The sequence below is a fragment of the Marmota flaviventris genome, chromosome 13, assembly GCF_047511675.1.
Source record: "Marmota flaviventris isolate mMarFla1 chromosome 13, mMarFla1.hap1, whole genome shotgun sequence".
Taxonomy (NCBI): Eukaryota; Metazoa; Chordata; class Mammalia; order Rodentia; family Sciuridae; genus Marmota; species Marmota flaviventris.
Window position 1 is genome coordinate 98,639,592 of NC_092510.1, and position 17,861 is coordinate 98,657,452.

The 17,861-nt window shown below is 58.8% G+C and overlaps 1 protein-coding gene across 1 annotated transcript in view; it reads left to right on the forward strand.

Annotated features, from left to right (window-relative positions):
* The window catches only part of Prrx2 (paired related homeobox 2), a 33,026-nt gene extending 15,932 nt beyond the window's left edge, over positions 1–17,094 (forward strand). Inside the window, exons 2-4 of the mRNA XM_027944042.2 lie at positions 14,889–15,076; positions 15,619–15,797; positions 16,677–17,094. Coding sequence (XP_027799843.1) covers positions 14,889–15,076; positions 15,619–15,797; positions 16,677–16,812 — 503 coding nt within the window. The 3' untranslated portion in view covers positions 16,813–17,094. The remainder of the gene's footprint in view (positions 1–14,888; positions 15,077–15,618; positions 15,798–16,676) is intronic.
* The last annotated feature ends 767 nt before the right edge of the window (positions 17,095–17,861 follow it).

Consider the following 17,861-nt stretch of genomic DNA (forward strand, 5'->3'; position numbering starts at 1 on the left):
AATCATGCAGTCTGCACTTCCTGTTACAGGCTCTTTTCCATATTTGATTGTCTGGGCTGAGGGATAGACACCTGCAGGGCAGAGTCAGAGCGGGGACAGATCTGCTGCCTCAAATGACAGTCGCCTTTGTGGAGCCTGGGAGATGTGGGCTGCTCAGGGCACTCGGGCTCGTGGACCAAAGTGGCCTCTGGCTCGGCAGGGAAGAGGGGAGAGGTGCAGAGGGTCAAAGTGGGTCCCATCCCCTGACCATCTTCCAGATGCCATCTCACAGCCCCCGCGTGCCCTGCGGTATGGAGGGGGAATGGAGGCAGAGAGGGAGGAACGGGTTGAAAGAAGAGCCTGGCTCCCCTGAGGGTCACTGGACCCAAGGCCATGGGGTCCTGATAACAACCAGGTCGGGAACAGGAAGGCATCGTGGCCCAGCCTGGCTCAGAGCCCAGCTGCACAGGCCTGGGCAGGCCACGTCCACTCTGAGGGAATGAGACGGGGTGCTGAGGACTCACTGTGTGTCCCTCAGAGGGAGACACTCTGTGCTCCGTGAGGTGAGGGGCTTGTTTAAAGCCATGCCTGGACCCATGAACTGCCCCGGGTCTCTGCCCCTCCTGTCCCCCAAGCACCTGTACTGGCACATCAGACTCATTTTTCTCCCAAGATGCATCGTTGACATTGGACAAGGCCTATTTGACTCTGAGAGGCCAGGAAAGCTCTTGGAGCCAATTCTGTCACTCTGCCTGCTGTCATTCAAGAGCATGGGGCCCAGAGAGACACTGAAACCTGGAGCTCACACAGAGTAGGGCCCTTTGGGCAGGGTCTTGTAGGATGAGGAGGAGCACACTGCTTGCCATCTGCCCCAGTCCACGCATCCCTGCCCTCCTGCCATGTGGCCTAGCATCTTCTCTGTGACCTCAGCCTTCTCCTTCATAGAATGGGGTGGACAGCGCCTGCTCTGCGCTTGGAATCATAGTTTGTAGCCTTTTCAGTCTGGGTGTCAGTCACCAGTTTCACATGGGCTCATGGCTTGGGTGCTGGTGTCAGGACACAGGGGGACACTGTGTGCCCCCTAACACATGCCTGTCTCCTCTCTGGGGCTCTCCTCTTTCAGGCCTTCCTGCGCCCTCCATCCCCAGCTCCCAACTCCCAAAGTGCTTGTGTCTCCAGCAAGAGCCTGCCTGCTTCCTTGGGGACCCAGAGCCTGGCCCTGGGGACTGGATGACCTCAGGCCAGTCATCATGGCTCCCCCATCTGTAAAAGGGGGATGATAGTACTTATCTCCCAGGACGGTGCCAGACCTTGGTGGGCGGGCACCTTTGGCTCTGGGGACTGCTCCTCGCAAGCTGGCAGGAGCCACTGTGTGTCCTCCTCCCCTTCCTTGCAGGGCTCACTACCTTACAGTCGTCACCTGTAACCACCTTGTAGGTGGGTCTCCATTTTGCAGGTAAAAAGCAGGCTCATTTTGGGTAGACGTCCATGGCCACAGGGCTGCAGCTGGCCTCGAGGCCTGTGTGGCACCGGCCATGCACTTGGTGTTCTGCACCCCTGGCCTCCACCCTGGCTGAGGGCTGACTGGAGAGCTTTCAGTGAGGCCTGGTGGGTCCTGCCCCAAACCAGCTCAGTGGGACTCTCAGGGGTGGGGCCCAGGGGTTGGCATCCAATTAAGCTCCACCCCTACCCTGCCTGACCCCTGCACTGTGCAGCTGGGGCTGAGGACACTGGAGGCCTTGCAGCCACTGTCCCTTCCCTCCTCCCTGCCTTCTCCTTCTCTATTGTGGGATATGCGCACTCCTGTCCTGAGAGTCGGCTTAAAAGGTGGGGCCGGTTTTCTCCAGGTTGACTTTTTTCAGGCTTCAGGGGTTAAAGTAAGTGGCCCACGCCTGTCATCCCAGCAGTTTAGGAGGCTGGGGCAGGAGGATCACAAGTTCAAAGCCAACCTCAGCAACTTAGTGAGGCCCTAATCAACTCAGTGAGACCCTGTCTCAAGATAAAATCCAAAAAAGGGCTGTGGATGTGGCTCAGTGCTTAAATGCCCCTGGGTTCAATCCCTGGTGCAAACTTAATAAATAAATAGAATTGGATGGGCCACTGTGTGTTTATCCACTCACCTACCCGAGGTCATCTTGGTTGCTTCCAAGTTGGGCAATTTGAAAAAAGCTGCTGTGAACAGCCGTGGGCAGTTCTCATGCGCACATTTTTCAGCTCATGTGGGTCAATACATGTAGGGTCTGCTTAGCTTCCTAAGAAACTGCCAGACTTTCTTCCAAGTCTAACGTCTCTCCCCACCAGCAACAGACGCACATTTGGCCAATTGTCAGTGTTCTGGACCTTGGCCATTCTGATGGGCGCATCATGGTGTCTTGTTTTAAGTCCATTCCCCAGTGATATATGACATGGACCATCTTTTGTATGCTCATGTGCCATCTGTAGATCTTTGGTGAGGTGTCTGCTCAGGTCTTTTGCCCATTTTTTAACCAGGTTGTTTATCATTTTTGTAAAAAAAAAAAATATGGTAGATAGTCTTTTTCTCTCTCTCTTCCTCCTCCTCCTCCTTCTTTCTCTTCTAGGTAAATAGTATTTTTAAAAAATTTTTTTTGTAGTTGTAGATACACTGAATGCTTTTATTTTATTTGTTTATTTTATGTGGTGCTGAGGATTCAACATAGTGCCTCACACATGCTAGGCAAGCGCTCTGCCACTGAACTACAGCCCCAGCCCAGTAAATAGTATTTTTTAAAAATTAATTGAGCTCTTGGGGCAAAGCTTGCCTCACCACAATCTGACTATAGGTATTTATCTACAGAGCTGCTCTGCTGTCTGTATTTTAAATATGTTAGAAAATTTTTCTTGCTATCACCAAGGCTGTGGACAAGGGTTTGCCTCCTGGCAATGCCAGATAGTTGTGGATTTATTCCCTTTAAAAAGTGGAACTGATGATAGGGTTGTGGCTCAGGGGTAGAGCACCTGCCTAATATGCATGAGGCACTGGGTTCAATCCCCAGCACCACATTTAAAAAAAAAAAAAAGCTAAATAAAGGTATTGTATCCATCTACAATACAACTAAAAATGTTATAAAAAGCAGAACTGAACATAGTTTGAATGCACTTCTATGACTGGTGCAGGACCTCCCCAAATGCATGTACTGGGGGGCCCAGGGATAGGGCGAGGGTGGCTGCAGTACCCTCTGGTTCATCTCCTGGAGTCTCTCTGCAGCCCAGGGAGAACTCAACACTGCCCAGGCAGGTGGCCAGGCCTGGCTAAGGCCAGAGCTCATGAAGGTCCAGGGTCGTCCTGGATATTCTGGGGGATCCCCTCCTCCCCCAGCCCATGAGTGTGGACACACCTGCAGTTGGCACATCCTCAGAGCTTCCTGGCTAAGGAGGACGGAGGGAGGCCATGGAGTGGGTGTCAGGGTGTCAGAGTTAAATGACCAGAAATTGCCACAGGGTTCTCTCTAGTGCAGATGAGAACCTGCTTTGGGGAGCCAGGCTGCCTGGTAGAGTGGGCTTCCTTCCAGACCCTCTGCCACCTGCCTGTAGCCCCACTGGACCAACTTGCTTGTTTGGTTTGGTTTCACCCCAGAGCTTTGTTTTGTCTCCCTCCTCCCGGGCTGAGGGCAGGAGCCTGCTTCACCACCTAGGGAGAGCTGGGTGGGGAGCCCCTCAAGGCTGGAGCCCCCCTTTTTGGACCCCTGCATCCTTTGTGGGGTGTGGGGAGCAAGGGCCCCACCAGCTCAGAATATTTAACATGGGGCTTGGCTGGAAAGCAAAAGGAGCCTCTCGGCGGGTGGCAGACGCAGGGCTTGGGCCGGAGCTTTTCCAAAGTGCAGTTTTGTTCTAAAACCCAGCATTTCTGACAGCGCAAGTTAACGAGCCCCCAAGTGAATTCAGAGAGTATTAATGGGCAAGTTCTACCCAGAACTTCACTGCTCAGGGGAAAAAAAAAAAAAAAAGGCTCTTACCCTACTTTAAGGGCGAGTGTGGCCCTTTGATGTGGACCTGTATCTTATAAAGCCCCCTCTGAGGAGGGGGAGCTAGTGTAACCTGGAGCCTGCAGATGGCCTGCAATTGGCCAGGCACATGCTCCCCCAGAGGGGCTGGTGGGCCATGCACCACCGAGGCGCATCCAGCACTCACACGAGTGTGAAGGACAGCTCCTGAGGAGCACAGTCCCCTTTCCCCAACAGCCACCCAGGCCCTTGAAGGACAGAAAGGCTCCGAAAGTGCCCTCGGCTTCCAGCTCGGGTGTGGGGTGAGATCTGCCATAAGTGGAGGCCTTGCGGTCAGTCCTGCCTGTCAAGGGAAAGGAGTCACCCACATTCCTGAGTGCCCCGGGAGGCCACACTCCCCAGGCAGGTACTGGGATAGGAGGACTTCTGCTAAGGGATCAAAAGGACCCTGAGAAAGGGGAGTGGAGGAGGGGTGCCCTGGTGAGGGTCCACATTGCTGCCGGCGGGGGTGACTTCGGGCTCCAGGTGCACGGTTAGCAGTGGAGGAGCGGGCACTCATCCAGGATCCACGGGGCCCGGGGTGGCGTCTGGAGGCCCACAGCCCAGCTAAGTGCCTGATCTGCTGCCTTTCCAGCCATGGACCTGCGGCTGTGACCGCCCTCCCCCGCCTCACTTCCCCGGCCTGTCCAGCTGGGATGGCGAGTGGAGTCCGTCACGGAGCCCGTCAAGCCCGTGGCCTTGGGTGGCACGGCCGTGGGAACTGCCCCTCGGTACTGGGGGCCGGAGTCCCCTGCGCTTTGCTCAGGGAGAGGGAGGGCGGCGGGGCGGGCGCAGAGGGGGCGCCGGGCGGGCAGGCGGCGCCCGTCCTGTCGGTCCCGGCCACGGCCACTCCCAGGGCGGCGGGCCGCGCGGGCTGGGCGCGCCGGGCTATTAACGTCTGTGTGTCTGGGCCGCGGGTCTGCGGCGAGGCAGGCGCCAGGGGCTCGCCTGGAACCAGATGTGCCGCGGCGCCGCTCTGGCCGCCACCGGCGCGGCGCGCTCGCACGCACGGGCTGGCGCGCACATGGCCCGGCGGCGGCGGCTGGCGCGGGGCGCGGCACCCACCCCCGGCCTCGCGACCCCGGCCCGGAGGGCGGGGCAAGGGACCCCCGCCCGCGAGGGCAGCGGGCGGCGGGACGCCGGTTCCCGGGGCAGTGCCCTCGCCCGCGGCCTGTCCCCGAGGGAAGGGACGGAAGGGTGGCCGCCCGAAGCCCAGCCCCCCTCCGGGCTGGGGGCTCCGCGTCCCCCAAGTTTGTTTTCTTAAGTTTGCGCGTAAGATCTTTCTAAGCTCTGAGTCAGGGCCTCCCCTCCGCCGGCCTCGTTGGCCACCAGAAAGGCCCGGAGGGCGGGGAAGCCGGCGGCTGCGGAAGGGGCTTCAGGCACAAGACGCCCATTGAGGCCCTTCCCAGCCTGGCGCCAAATCTGCATCAGCCACGGGAGGGACCCCAGCCCCAGCTGTCGGTCACCACCGTGACTCCCGACACCGCCCCCCCCCCCCCGCAGCCCTGGGTGCTCTGCTCCTCCGGATCAGCCCCTTCAAGTCTCTGGGGCCCCATGGTGACCTGGTGGGCTCCCGTGCCCTGGCGGGGGTGACCCTTCCGGGCAGGGGAGGTTAGGAAGAAGCCCAGGGCGTGGATGAGGAGGGGCACTTATGTCCATCTCCATGGAGGCCACATGGAGCGTAAAGAAGAGGCCAGGCCTGAGGAGAAGGCCTCGCAGGCCCTCAGGGTAGGGAGCACCCCTTGGCTTGCAACCAGGACCCTGCCTGGGAGAAGAGTGGGCCACAGGAAGTAGTGAAAACCAGCCCTGCCCGCCTCCTTGTCTGAACCGGGCCTGGGGGGGGGGGGAGCTGTCGGCCTCACACACCAACAGGCCGGGGGTGGGCAGGCCCGCACTATCTGCAGGGGCCCAGCACCTGACCGTCAGCCAGCTGCCATTCCATCAGCCAGTATATGGCAAGTCTGGGACCTGAGTCTGGAATCTGGCTCCAAGGGACACGCTGACAGCTACGGTGACTAAGGTGTATGTGACTGATCATGTGTATTTGTCCTTCTAGTTCTCACAACTGCCCCAGGAGGAGATGTGGTTGTTACCCCCATTTTCTAGCTGGGAAGACTGAGGATGTGACAGGCTGTAGGAGAGGGTGCAGCCGTGGAGGAGGGACTCAGAGCCCCAGCCTGACTCTGGCATCCATAGCTCCTGCCATTGGGCTGGTGGGCACCCCTGTCCTGGCGGTTTTGCATATAAGAACCCAGAAGTGCTGGAGAGGAGTGTGTTGGAAAGACTTCCTCTGAAGCAGGTGGGGTATTGAACACCCCCCCATCCTCCCCCCCCCCAGAAAGCTATAGAACTGAGACAGCCCCCAGTGTTTACAGCAGACAGGAGCTGGGAGGAACCTTAGTGTCCAAGGGGAGGGGAATGTCTGGCTCAGCAGTCTTGGTCTCCCCGTGGCTGTGAAGATGGCAGGGGGCTGAGGGTGGATGGAGTGAGCTTCCGGCCACCCGCAGGGAGAAGCCTCACCACACTGAATCAGCTCCATAAAATGGCGAGGTAATATCAATCCCCCCCAGCCTGAACACACACAACAGCGATGTTACCTGAACACTTACAGGGTGCCAAGTGTTGTCAAATACCAGTTTAGATACCAGTCTCCACTTACAGTGAGGACTCTGAGGCTCAGAAAGGTAAAGCCACTTGTTCACAGATCTCATGTAGCTGGCATGTGATGCCAGCTTTTGAATGCAGTTATTTTCAGGAAAGCAAAGTGTGGTTGGACAGGTTGTCCACTGCACAACTGTAGGGGGCACCCAGCACACTGTAGTCTATTGGAATGACAATCTTAAAGTTGGGCAGTGCACGAACTGTGTGATCATACACCTTGTCTTTAGGTGTGTCTGATCTTACTCCCAGATTCTCAATCCATGCCCCATGTGAAAGAGAAGATCATAGTTATACACACTGTAAGTACCTGGATACATGTGGACACAGGACCTAAAGTCTGGAAAAAAAACAAAAAAACAAACAAACAGTATGGTAGCATGTATAGCTACCTCACCTTACAAATGTCCTTCGGTGATGGTCTTTGTGGTCGTCATCATCCCCCAACTCCCCTTTAAAAAAAGAAGAAGCCAGGCACAGTGGTGCATGCCTGACCCCACCAACTTGGGAGGCTGAGGCAGGAGGATCACAAGTTCAAGACCAGCCTCAGCAAGTTAGTGAGGCCCTGAGCAACTTAGCAAAACCCTGTCTCAAAATAAAAAGCACTGGGGATGTGGCTCAGTGGCAAACATCCCTGAGTTCAGTCCCAGTACCAAGAAAGAAGAGAGGAGCGAGCGGGGGAGGGGGACAGCCTATTTAGGCAGCTCTGGCCTGTGGAACCTTCTGTGGTGATGGACGCGTTCCCCATCTGCAGTGTTCATCCTGCCAGCCACTGGCCACATGTGGCTCTTGAGGCCTTGAAATGCAGCTCGTGAGACCCAGGAATGGGATTTACATCTTCATTTTAATCCGTGAAAGTTCCAGTTGAGGTGGCTGCGTGTAGCCTGCAGCTGCCAAGAGGCACAGGGCAGACCTGGAGCCCCGACCACTGTCCACCCCTCTGAGCCGTGTCCTTCCCAGAGGGCTGCACTGAAGGTCCTGGTTCCAAAACTTGCAGGTGCTGGAGAGTCTGCTGCAGATCCTCAGCTGGCCCCTCGGGACGGGAATGTCCCTTTACAACAAGTAGAATTCCAAAGCAGATGGTCAGTGGCTGATTCCAGATTCTGAGAAATCCAGATCTGGGATCTTCCCTTGCACTGGGAGCTCCTGTGTGTCCAGGGGCAGGCAGTCCCCAGAGTCAGGGCTGAAGCTGCTTTGAGAGAGCAAAGTGGTCCCGGAGTCCCCAGTGCTGCCCCTTCACAGTCTAAACCCAGCAGAACTGGGGGATCACGGCGAGCAGAGTTAGGGCCCACTGTGCCGGGAATCCTCCAGAGTCAGGGTTGGCTGTTGTGAGAGGGCTTGATTGGGAACGTGTTCGAGGTGCCGGAGACCCCAGGGCCTGGCTCTGATCCCCCACCCCTGGAGGCAGTCCTGGGCTGACAGTAGCTGGGATGGACACAGGTGCTCACCTGCCCCCACCCAGCAGGGAGCACCAGCCTGGTGGCCACTGATCTGCGTTGTCCCTGCCTCTCTGCTTACTCTGGACATTTCTTTCTTTCTTTTCTGTGGTGCTAGAGATCAAACCCAGGCTTACGGGCCGGGCTCTGTGCAGTTTTCCCAGCCCTGTTCTGGACCTTCCCCATAAAGGGGTCCCTACGGTATGTGGGCTTTGGGACCGGCGTCCCCTTCACAGCTGAATAATATTCCATTGTGTGGTCAGGCCACGCCCACCTGTCAGCTGATGTAGGGTGGTTCCCACTTATGTAATGCCTGGTGGAGGTTTGTTTATGGAAGTCTGTGGGGATGTGTTTCATTTCTCTTGGGGAAACACCTGGGGGTGGAATTGCGGTAACTCTGTAGTAATTGTGGTAACTCTGTTTCACATTTTGCTGAAGCTTCTAGACTGTTTTCCAAAGTGGATGAACCATTTTCATTCCCAGCAGCAGTGTGGGTTCCTGCCCCTGCTGGGTGTGCCGTCTTGACTGCAGCCCTCCCCGGGGGTGGGTGAGACACCGTGGGTGGATCTGAACTGTGTTGAGCATGTTTCCCTGAGCTTGCTGGAATCTGCATATTTCCTCCTTTCCGTTTTCTTTGTTGTACTGAGGATGGAATCCAGGGCGGCGCACATACTAGCCAACCTCTGCCACTGAGCCCCATCCCAGCTCTTTTCACCTGTATTTTGACACAGGGTTCTTGCTCGGTTGCTGAGGCTGGCCTTGAACTTGAGATCCTCCAGGCCTGGGCCTGGATGGCCCCTAGGAGGAGCCTGGCCTGCAGGAGGGCAGGCGCTGCAGTCCCCCGGCCCTCCTCCACTCCTGGCCCGTTCCTTCAACACTAACACACATTCACGGAGAGCCTACCTGTCCCCGGCCCTAGGGTGGGTTTCAAGGACACAGACGCAGTAAGTTCCAGTCCCTGCTGACCCAGCGACCCCAGGCTTACCCTCCAGTGGGCCAGAGGTGAGGAGGGGGCAGGGCGGGGCCTCTGGGAGCCTAGGAGGCTTCCTGGAGGAGGCCACGTCTCTGCCGGAGTGAAGGTGAGCCCGGGCAGGAGATCCTGTGGGCTCGGGATCAGTGTGGCAGAGGCAGGGGCCACACGGGAGGCTGCCGTCCTGGGATGGCCTGAGACTACCCAGGGCCAGGGCTGGCTCCACCCGTGGCTGACTGGCCCATGGAGGCTCCCCATGCAGACCCCACCAGACGACCAGAGCTGCCCTCCTGCCTACGCCTGGCCCCCAGTGTCGGCCGGTGACCACACTGACTCCTGGCCCCTGCTTGGGATGCGGGCTGGGATGGGGCTGGAAGCCCCTAGTGCCCTTCCCCACAGGGTCAGGACCCCATTTCTCTCCCTCCTACTTCCTTCTGTCCTGCTTCCAAGTGTATTGAGGCCAACACTGGGCCAGGCCTGGTCAGCCTGCCACGCCCCCAGCACAGCCCCCCAGGCCTTTGAGCCTGGGAACAGAGGCACTACCGTGGGCACCCCTCCAGCACCCCTGAGCGCCTGGGGAGACGTGGGGAGGAGGCCCTGCCCGCGCGCTGCGCTGCGCTCTTGGTTCAGAGCCCCCCGGTCTGGCCTGGGCTGTGCCCTTGGCTGCTTGGCCTGTGGGCCTCGGTTTCTCCCAGGAAACCTGAGCCAGGAGCCTCAAGCTGGGCCCTGTTATTCCTGTTTTCAGGTGCAATTCCAGGGAACGGTGAAAGGGTCACGCGTGGCCACTCTGCTAGTGACTGACCTAAGATCCAAACCTGGAACCTGGCCCCTCCTTGACCACTGAGTGCGGCCCCTCTGGGTCACACTCCAAGCGAAGGAGGGGGTTTCAAGCTTTTTCCGAGCCCTTCTCCCAGGACCCCTCAAAGGAACCCAGGTGTCCTCCAAGGAAGCCCTGGGGGGCGGAAGCTCGCCCCCCCTTCCTGCCCGTGACTTTCCCTGGCCATAAACATTTCTGCAGCTCAAGCGCCTCCATCGAAGGCCCAGTGTTAATTTGTTAAATCCACATCAAGGTCCCAAGGACCCTTTGTTTATTTTTGTGATCCTGTTGGCAGAGACCACGTGGGGGTGGGGTTTGCTTATTTGGTCAGAATAAATGCTAATTAATAAAAATCATTTATTTGGGTTGGAGCTCTCTGCAGCCCCGGGGTCAGGCGCAAACTGACTATTTGCAGCAAAAACAAACAGAAAGTGTCTCTCGACAGCTTGAGAAAGGCAGCAACAGAGGGGCTGAGTTTATTTGTCTTACGAAGAATTTGCAGTTAATTCCCTCCAGACTATTTAGACCCTTAAAATACACGGAATAAGAAAAACTGTGGGTGCAGGGGCGGGCGGGGAGTGCGCCATCATTTGGTCAGAGCAGAGCGTGGCCCGCAGTCGGCCCAAGAAACAGTGTGAGTGGAGTAACAATGGCAGAGACCCACACAGTCTTCTCGCTGTCATAGGACAGGGACGATGTGACTTGGGTTAAGGGAGAGAGCACAGACCTCCCCCTCCTGAGAGTGCTTGCCTTGTCACTCCTCACCCCTAGCCCCGTCCTGTCCTGTCCCACCTGGCACAACAGCATGGGGACTGCCCTGGGGACCTAGGCAGGGGTCTCCGTTTTGTTCTGAAGGTCGGGAAAAGCAAAAGGCTTATTGAACAGAAGGGAATCGGGGCTCAGCCCCGCCAGGACAGGGGAGGCCGCCAACCCCCCATGTGGGAAAAGCGGGAGAAGGCAGAGGCCGAGGGCAGAGGCCCAGAGGCCTGAGGCTCAGAGGGGATTTGTTTATTTTCAAAATGCTGCAGCCCAAGCTGGAGTCCCCTGGGGCGTCCCCACGCCCACCACGGTCCTTCAGGAGGTGGCTCAGGAACTCCTGGTAACAAGTATCCGGCCCATTCATCCCCTGGAGGCAGACGCACCAGGGCCCTCTGGCTGGGGCCAAGCCGTGGACTGGACTGCTGGGCCTCCATCCTCACGGCCTCCACTCTGCCTCCCCCCCGCTGCGGGAGCTGCACCCAGGCGTCCACCAGGGGCCTGGGCTTGAGGAACGCCCTGTCCTGGGGTCCCACGGAGCACAGCTCTGAGGGCACGCGGGGACATCAGGCAGGGACCAAGCCTGCAGCAGCCAGCTCAGGCAAGCTCCTGGAGGTGACGAGCCACTGTCCCCCAAGCTCCCGCAGTGGGGGCTTCCTGTGGATGGGGCTGCACAGGGCTGGCGCCTCTGCTGGGCATTTCTGCACCCAGGAGATGATGTCACCTTGACCTCGGGCTCTGAGAGCTGAGATCGTGGGGAGACAGACCCCGGCGCCTGGGAGCAGGGTGGCGGGAGCAGAGACCCTGCAGAGATGGGCTCCTTGCAGCGGCCGTGGATCCAACCTGCGGGTGCCCTCGGTGAGGCTCTCGGGATTGTTTCCCTGGGTGTGCAAGGCTCACAGGGCGGGTGTGGGGAGACATGGGTGGGAGATGTGGAGCGGGGCACAGGCCACTTTTGGGCAGGCACCTCCCCTCACAGCTGTCCTTGGGGACCGCAGGGAGCTGGCTTGAGACCTACTGGGGACCCCAGCAGGGTAGGGGGCTCTGTGCTGGTCAGGGGGCAGCAAATGCCACCCTTTGCGTGAGGGCGTTGGCTCCAAGTGGCCGCCCCTTCACTGCAGGGTGGCACTGCTTGCCCCAGCAGCCACTCGGAGACGCCGGGGCTGAGGATGGTTTTCCTTTAAACACCCCCAGTTTTGGGTTGCTCAGAAACTTCCCGAAAAAGTCTCCTTTTTTGGCTGAAATGCCTCCTGTGCTGGGCGTGTGCCCAAGCAGCACTGCCCCAAGGAGGGCGGAAGTCAGCTCCGGGTGGCTGGCGTTCCGGAAGCTTCCATCACTGCCTTCGCCGTTGGACTCGCGGGTTTTCAGCGGCGGCCGAGCTGCGGGGTGTAGGGTTTCCGTCCAGCGGTGGTGCAGAGACTCGCGGGCACCGGACTTTCTCGTCCGTCTTCGCCTCCCCTTTGAGGCTAGGGGTGAGGAGTGACAAGGCAGGCAGGCTCAGGGGACAAGGCCAGCTCACGCGGGCCCCTCGGTGCTCCCTCTCCCCGCCTCTGCTTGTGCAAACAAGCGCCTGTCACCCCCCACCCAGGGCCTCTCGGCCTGGGCGCCATGGGCATTTTGAAGTAGATAATCCCTTGAAGTGGGAGCCTGTCCTGTGTTGCAGGGTATTTAGGAATAGATGAGGTGCCAAGTGGGATCCATCGCCAGGCCTGGAATGTTCTAGAAGCTCAGTGAACCACTGCACAAAAGTCCAGCCTTGTGCAAAGAACATAGCCTGTTCCCCCCACCCCTTTCTACCTGCTAGGCAAGCCTCTGCTCTGAGCTGTCCCCAGCCCCGCATGATGTTCTTTGATGGAGGAAAGTGTCACCAGGGAAACAGAAAATACAAGGTACGGCTGAACTGCGGTCAGAACAGGCCCCGCCCCACGGGTCAGAGCAGATGAGCACAGGCCGTGGGGGACTTGGCCACATCCAGCGTTTACTCACTGGCCCAGAAATTCCACGCCTAGGAACCTGTCCCAAATATGCACTGGCAGAAATAGAAGAGGCTGTTTGGACAAGGCTATTTCTTGCGGCATTCCTTAAGTTTCAAAATGCTGGAAACACGCCAAGTGCCCGTCAAGAGGGCTCTGGCTGAATAAGGCACAGTGCAGCCGCACACAGAGGAGAGGACGGAAGGGCTTCTAAGCCCGGGAAGAAAGGACGCAGGGTGACTCGTTAGCTGGGGATGAGCAGTGCCTGCCTGTTTTCTATTATCGGAAAGACAGGGCAGCCGGGCATGGTGGTGCGCACACCTGTGATCCCCGCAGCTCGGAGGCTGAGGCAGGAGGATTGTGAGCCTCAGCAACTTAGCAAGGCCCTAAGCACCTTAGCGAGACCCTGTCTCAAAATAAAAAAGAAGAGCTAAGGATGTGGCTCACTGGTTCAGCGCCCCTGGGTTCAATCCCCAGGATCAAAAAAGAAAGAAAGAAAGAAAGAAAACAGTACACATATTTTACTATCCTTGGAAAAAGCAATCCAGGAAATGCAGCAAAGACTGATTAAAGAAATGATTCCTACAGGCGGGGAGAGGGGACAAGAGGGAAAATACATTTTGGGAAAATGATTTTTTTTGCTGTGCTGAGACGGAAAGGTGTCCAGAGTGCTGTTGGACAAGGACAGACGCGGCAGAGCGCCAGCGAGCCCGCCGGATCTGTACCTGTCAGGTTTTAACATTTCTGTCATCTGCTAAACGGTGGGGCGGTGACGGGGACAGGGGAGCACTTTGCACCACTCCCCCCAACCCCTGTGCTGGTTGACTCTTACCGGGACACGCAGTGATATTACTTTGCTATTAAAATACACATTTTTAATGAGAAAATCGGAATTGTGCCGAACTGCGCCGCGGCGTTGGCCCAGGCGCAGGGTGAGCGAGCAGATGGACAGGGCTCTGTGGGGTGCGGGCGATCAGGGGGGCTCCCTGGAGGAGGGGACGGTCAGCTGGGTCTGGGGGGACTTCTCTCCAGGATAAAATTTAAATGTGGAAAGAGTCACTGAACATCCCCTCCCTCGGAGAGGACAAAGTGGCTGACCTTGTGCTTTCCCAGGGCTGTGCAGAATCCCCCCACAGAGCTGCTCAATCTGCACCCAGGCTGAGCCGGGTCAGCCAGCTCCTTGCTGGGATTCACAGGCTGCCTCTGCTGGCCCTCTTGTGCCTTGCCTGGGTATCCTCCCCCATGCCGGTCTGTAGGCTCTTGCGCATCCTTCAAATCCAGTTCAAGAACATCTCTCACTGGGTGTAATGGTGCACACCTGTGATCCCAGCAACTAGGGAGGCTGAGGCAGGAGGATCCCAAGTTGAGGCCAGCCTCTGCAACTCAATAAGACCCTGTCCGTGGTAAAGTGCCTCTGGGTTCAGTCCCAGTACTGGAAAACAAAAGAAAGAAAGACACCCTCCAAGGCCCTCCCCTGACCCCTCCTCAGGGCCTCCCAGGGCTGTGCATGCTCACCCCTGGCACTGTGTGTCTGGATCCCAGCCAATGAGCCAATGACGCCAATCGCCAGTACCCCCCGACACAAGGTGGGGCTCAGCACCCCCAAGGCTGCTCCCACAGCTGGTTTGGTTTGGGGAGCAGGATGAGGATCCTGGTGCCAGACTCCAGGGTTCAAATCCGTCCCCCACCAGTGACTTCAGGGGGCCCTTGAACTTGGGCCAGAGACCTCAGCCTCCACATCTTCCCTCCCCCTCTGCAAATCACAAGTGATGAGGCCCACAGCACCCGCCTCAGGTTCCTGTGGACATCCATGACCTGGGGGCTAGTGACCACGTGCCCCGGGTCCTCACCACCTTGGCCCCTGCAGCTCTTTACCATTTATTTTTTTTATTATTATTATTATTATTATTATTATTATTATTATTATTCAATGACAGATGTGGAGGGAGAGCTTACTGTGCCCCAGAGCTGGGCCAGGCACTGGGGTCAATCAGGTGTCTCCTGGGCCCTGCTTGACCAGGTCACTTGTCCCTGATGGGCTCTTGCTGTGGCCCCAATTAGTTTGCTCAGACTGGGCTCCGCAGGCAGGGCCTGGCTGCTGCTGGTCACCATTACACCGGGGCCTGCCACTTGGTAGGTGCTCAGGAAATGCAGCTGAAGAATGGACAGATGGGTGGAGAGAAGCGCAGGAAACAGGGAGAAGGTTGGAGGCTGTCCCAGCCCCAGAGGGCGGCCAAGATGGGCAGTGCACACCGTGGGCCTCTCGCCCCTCTGCTGACCCTTTCGGCCTCTCCACAGGCGAGTGTCCCAGCCCCGGGCGAGGTGGCGCCGCCAAGCGTAAGAAGAAGCAGCGGCGGAACCGCACCACGTTCAACAGCAGCCAGCTGCAGGCGCTGGAGCGCGTGTTCGAGCGCACGCACTACCCCGACGCCTTCGTGCGCGAGGAGCTCGCCCGGCGCGTCAACCTCAGCGAGGCGCGCGTCCAGGTGAGCATGACCCCTTAGGGGGCACCAGGGAGAGCCGCCTGAAGCGCACTAAGCCACCGCTCACCCAGGGTTATGCAATTGCCAAGGGGCGCGGGGTGTTTAAGAGCAGGAGGGCTGGAGTTCAAATCCAAACCTTGCTACTTAACTAGCTGTGTGATCTTAGGCAAGTTATTTACCCTCTCTGTGCTTTCATTCCTCCATGCAAAATAAACACACGGGTCTATTTTGTAGGGGTCTATGACAGTTGAGGGAGTTAATATTTTTGTAAAGTGCTCAGAACAGTGCCTGACAAGGACTTTAATAAGTAAAAGCCACTTGAAGTTTGCAGCTTTACCTGCACCAGCTGAGCTGGGCGTTCAGGTGCACCCCCTCTCCTTCAGCCTCCCGCTCAGCTCAGCCTCCTCACTCACCCACCCAGCGGGTGCCTCTTGTCGTCCCTATTTCCAGAGGTGGAAGCAGGCGGCAGGGCGGGCACACACCCAGGTCCACGACCCCAGCCCCTCCGGCTGCCCTGCTGCCACTCACCGCACCTCCCGCCCCAGGTCTGGTTCCAGAACCGCCGCGCCAAGTTCCGCCGGAACGAGCGGGCCATGCTGGCCACGCGCTCCGCCTCGCTGCTCAAGTCCTACGGCCAGGAGGCGGCCGTCGAGCAGCCGGTGGCCCCGCGGCCCACCACCCTGAGCGCCGATTACCTCTCCTGGCCCGCGTCGTCCCCTTACAGGTGAGATGGGGCCCTTGGGGCTGGACGGGGGCTGCGGGGCTCCCATGGGGCACTTAGGGCCCAGACCCCCTTGGGGACCTGAGGGCTTGGCCCCACCAAGTGGCCTGCCTGTGCGCGTGTGTGCGCTCGTGAGCGTGCGTGCGGCTGTCAAGAGAATGCACACACCTGGGTGTGAGGCGCGGGCGAGAGCCCAGCCTGGGTGTCAGGGGCGTGTGCGTCTACGTGCCCACCGCTGGTCCAGGAAGAGGGGACGCCAGGTCTCCAGCACGCTGTGTCGCTGTGTCCACTCTCCAGGTGAGAAGTTGAGGCTGGGAGAACTGAGGGAATGGCCTTCCTGTCCCATGGTCCTGGCTGGGCCCAGAGTCAAGTTCTAGGATAGTTTTTTTTTCCCCTTCAAATTAAAAGGGGTCTGCAGTGAACTGGCAGAAAGAGGGAGAAGCTGGGGCCAGGCCCCTGGGCGCAGGCTGGCAGGGGCACCACTGGCCGTGGTCTGGGTGAGCAGCCCTGCTGCGGTGGCCTGGGAGGCAGTGGCTGGGCTTGCGAGACCCCATCCACACCGCTCTCCCTCACCTGGGCCTGAGGGACCACCAAGGGCGCCCTGTGACACAGGCCCCACGGGGCCAGGCCCAGAGCTGGCTCAGGGACAGCGGTGCCCCGGGGACTGTTCTTGGGAGGGCCAGCAGGAACGTCCACAAATAAAAGGCTCTTTAGACCCAGCGTCCTCCCAGGTGTTTCTGACCCCTGACCCCTGCCTCCTTCCCAAGTCCTGCAGCCCAGCCCTGCGCCCCAGGCACAGGCCCCGGCAGAGCAGGCTGGGGGACAAGGTGACCCGAGGCAGCAGGCCAGCTTCACTGACCCCTGTGTTTCCTGTCCCCCTAGCTCGGTGCCACCCTACAGCCCTGGGGGCTCAGGCCCCACCACCCCAGGGGTCAACATGGCCAACAGCATAGCCAGCCTCCGCCTCAAGGCCAAGGAGTTCAGCCTGCACCACAGCCAGGTGCCCACCGTGAACTGACAGGCAGGGACCCAGCGGCCCTGGCCCGACACAGGAAAGAGGACAGCTGGACAGGAAGTGGCCCTCCTGTCCCTGTGCCCAGGGCTGGCCAGCGCTCCTACCCACATCTCCAGCCTGGACTCCTGAGCCCAGAAGGCCCCGGGGCACCCAGAGTGCGGCTCGGCGCGTCTGTCGGCAGCGGCTGGAGACCGCCACCCTGGCCCGCAACGGGCTGGGCTGGACAGCGGGGCGGGAGCCCGCCAAGGACCTCGATTACTTTGTGTATTAAAACCAAAAGGCTTTGTCTTTAAGAAATAAAACCATTTTTTTTAAGCTCCAAAAGGTCGTGGGAGGGTGGATAAGAGGAGCTGGGACCCCGTGGGATTGATGGACCTTCTGGGACCCTTCTCTGGCCTGCAGCAGTCACAGGGCCACCCTGGGCCTGGCTCAGACCAGCCGTCTCGGAGGCACACTCGCACAGTCCCTTGGAATGTTGTCCACAGTCACCCTGCAGGGCCCACGGCTGGGGGCTGGGGTAGGGGACAGAAATCTGCCCTGGGCTTCATCTCCCATTCTGAACCCTAAGGGACCCTTGCTGTGTGACGGGGCGGGGGCACCCCCACTCTATGCTGGGACAGGATAGACAGCCACTGATTTCTGAGTGGCGGGATGGAGTGTGGGTGATGCTGGATTAGGTTCCCCTCTTCCTGGGACACCGAGGCATGGGACAGCTGTCCCCCCCAAACCCATTCACAAACAATAACTGGAGGTGGCAGAGGACACACGTGCCACCAGTGACACTGCTTAGGAGGGACCTGCATAGTCTGGGTGGCCAGAGTGGACGGGGGCTGCCCCACCTCCTGCCGGCTCTTCTGGGTGCTCACCCTCCAGGGGAGGTGCAGACCCCAGCCCAGCCCAGGGGCACTGGACGATCTGCACCCGGGAGCCTCAGGTTCAGACCCCGGCCCTGGGGTGGGGACACAGCCCGTGATACCTGGGTGGGGGGAACACGATGAGCAGATTTGCCATATCTACCCCAAAGTGCTAGCCGTGGGCCCCACCTTCTAGAT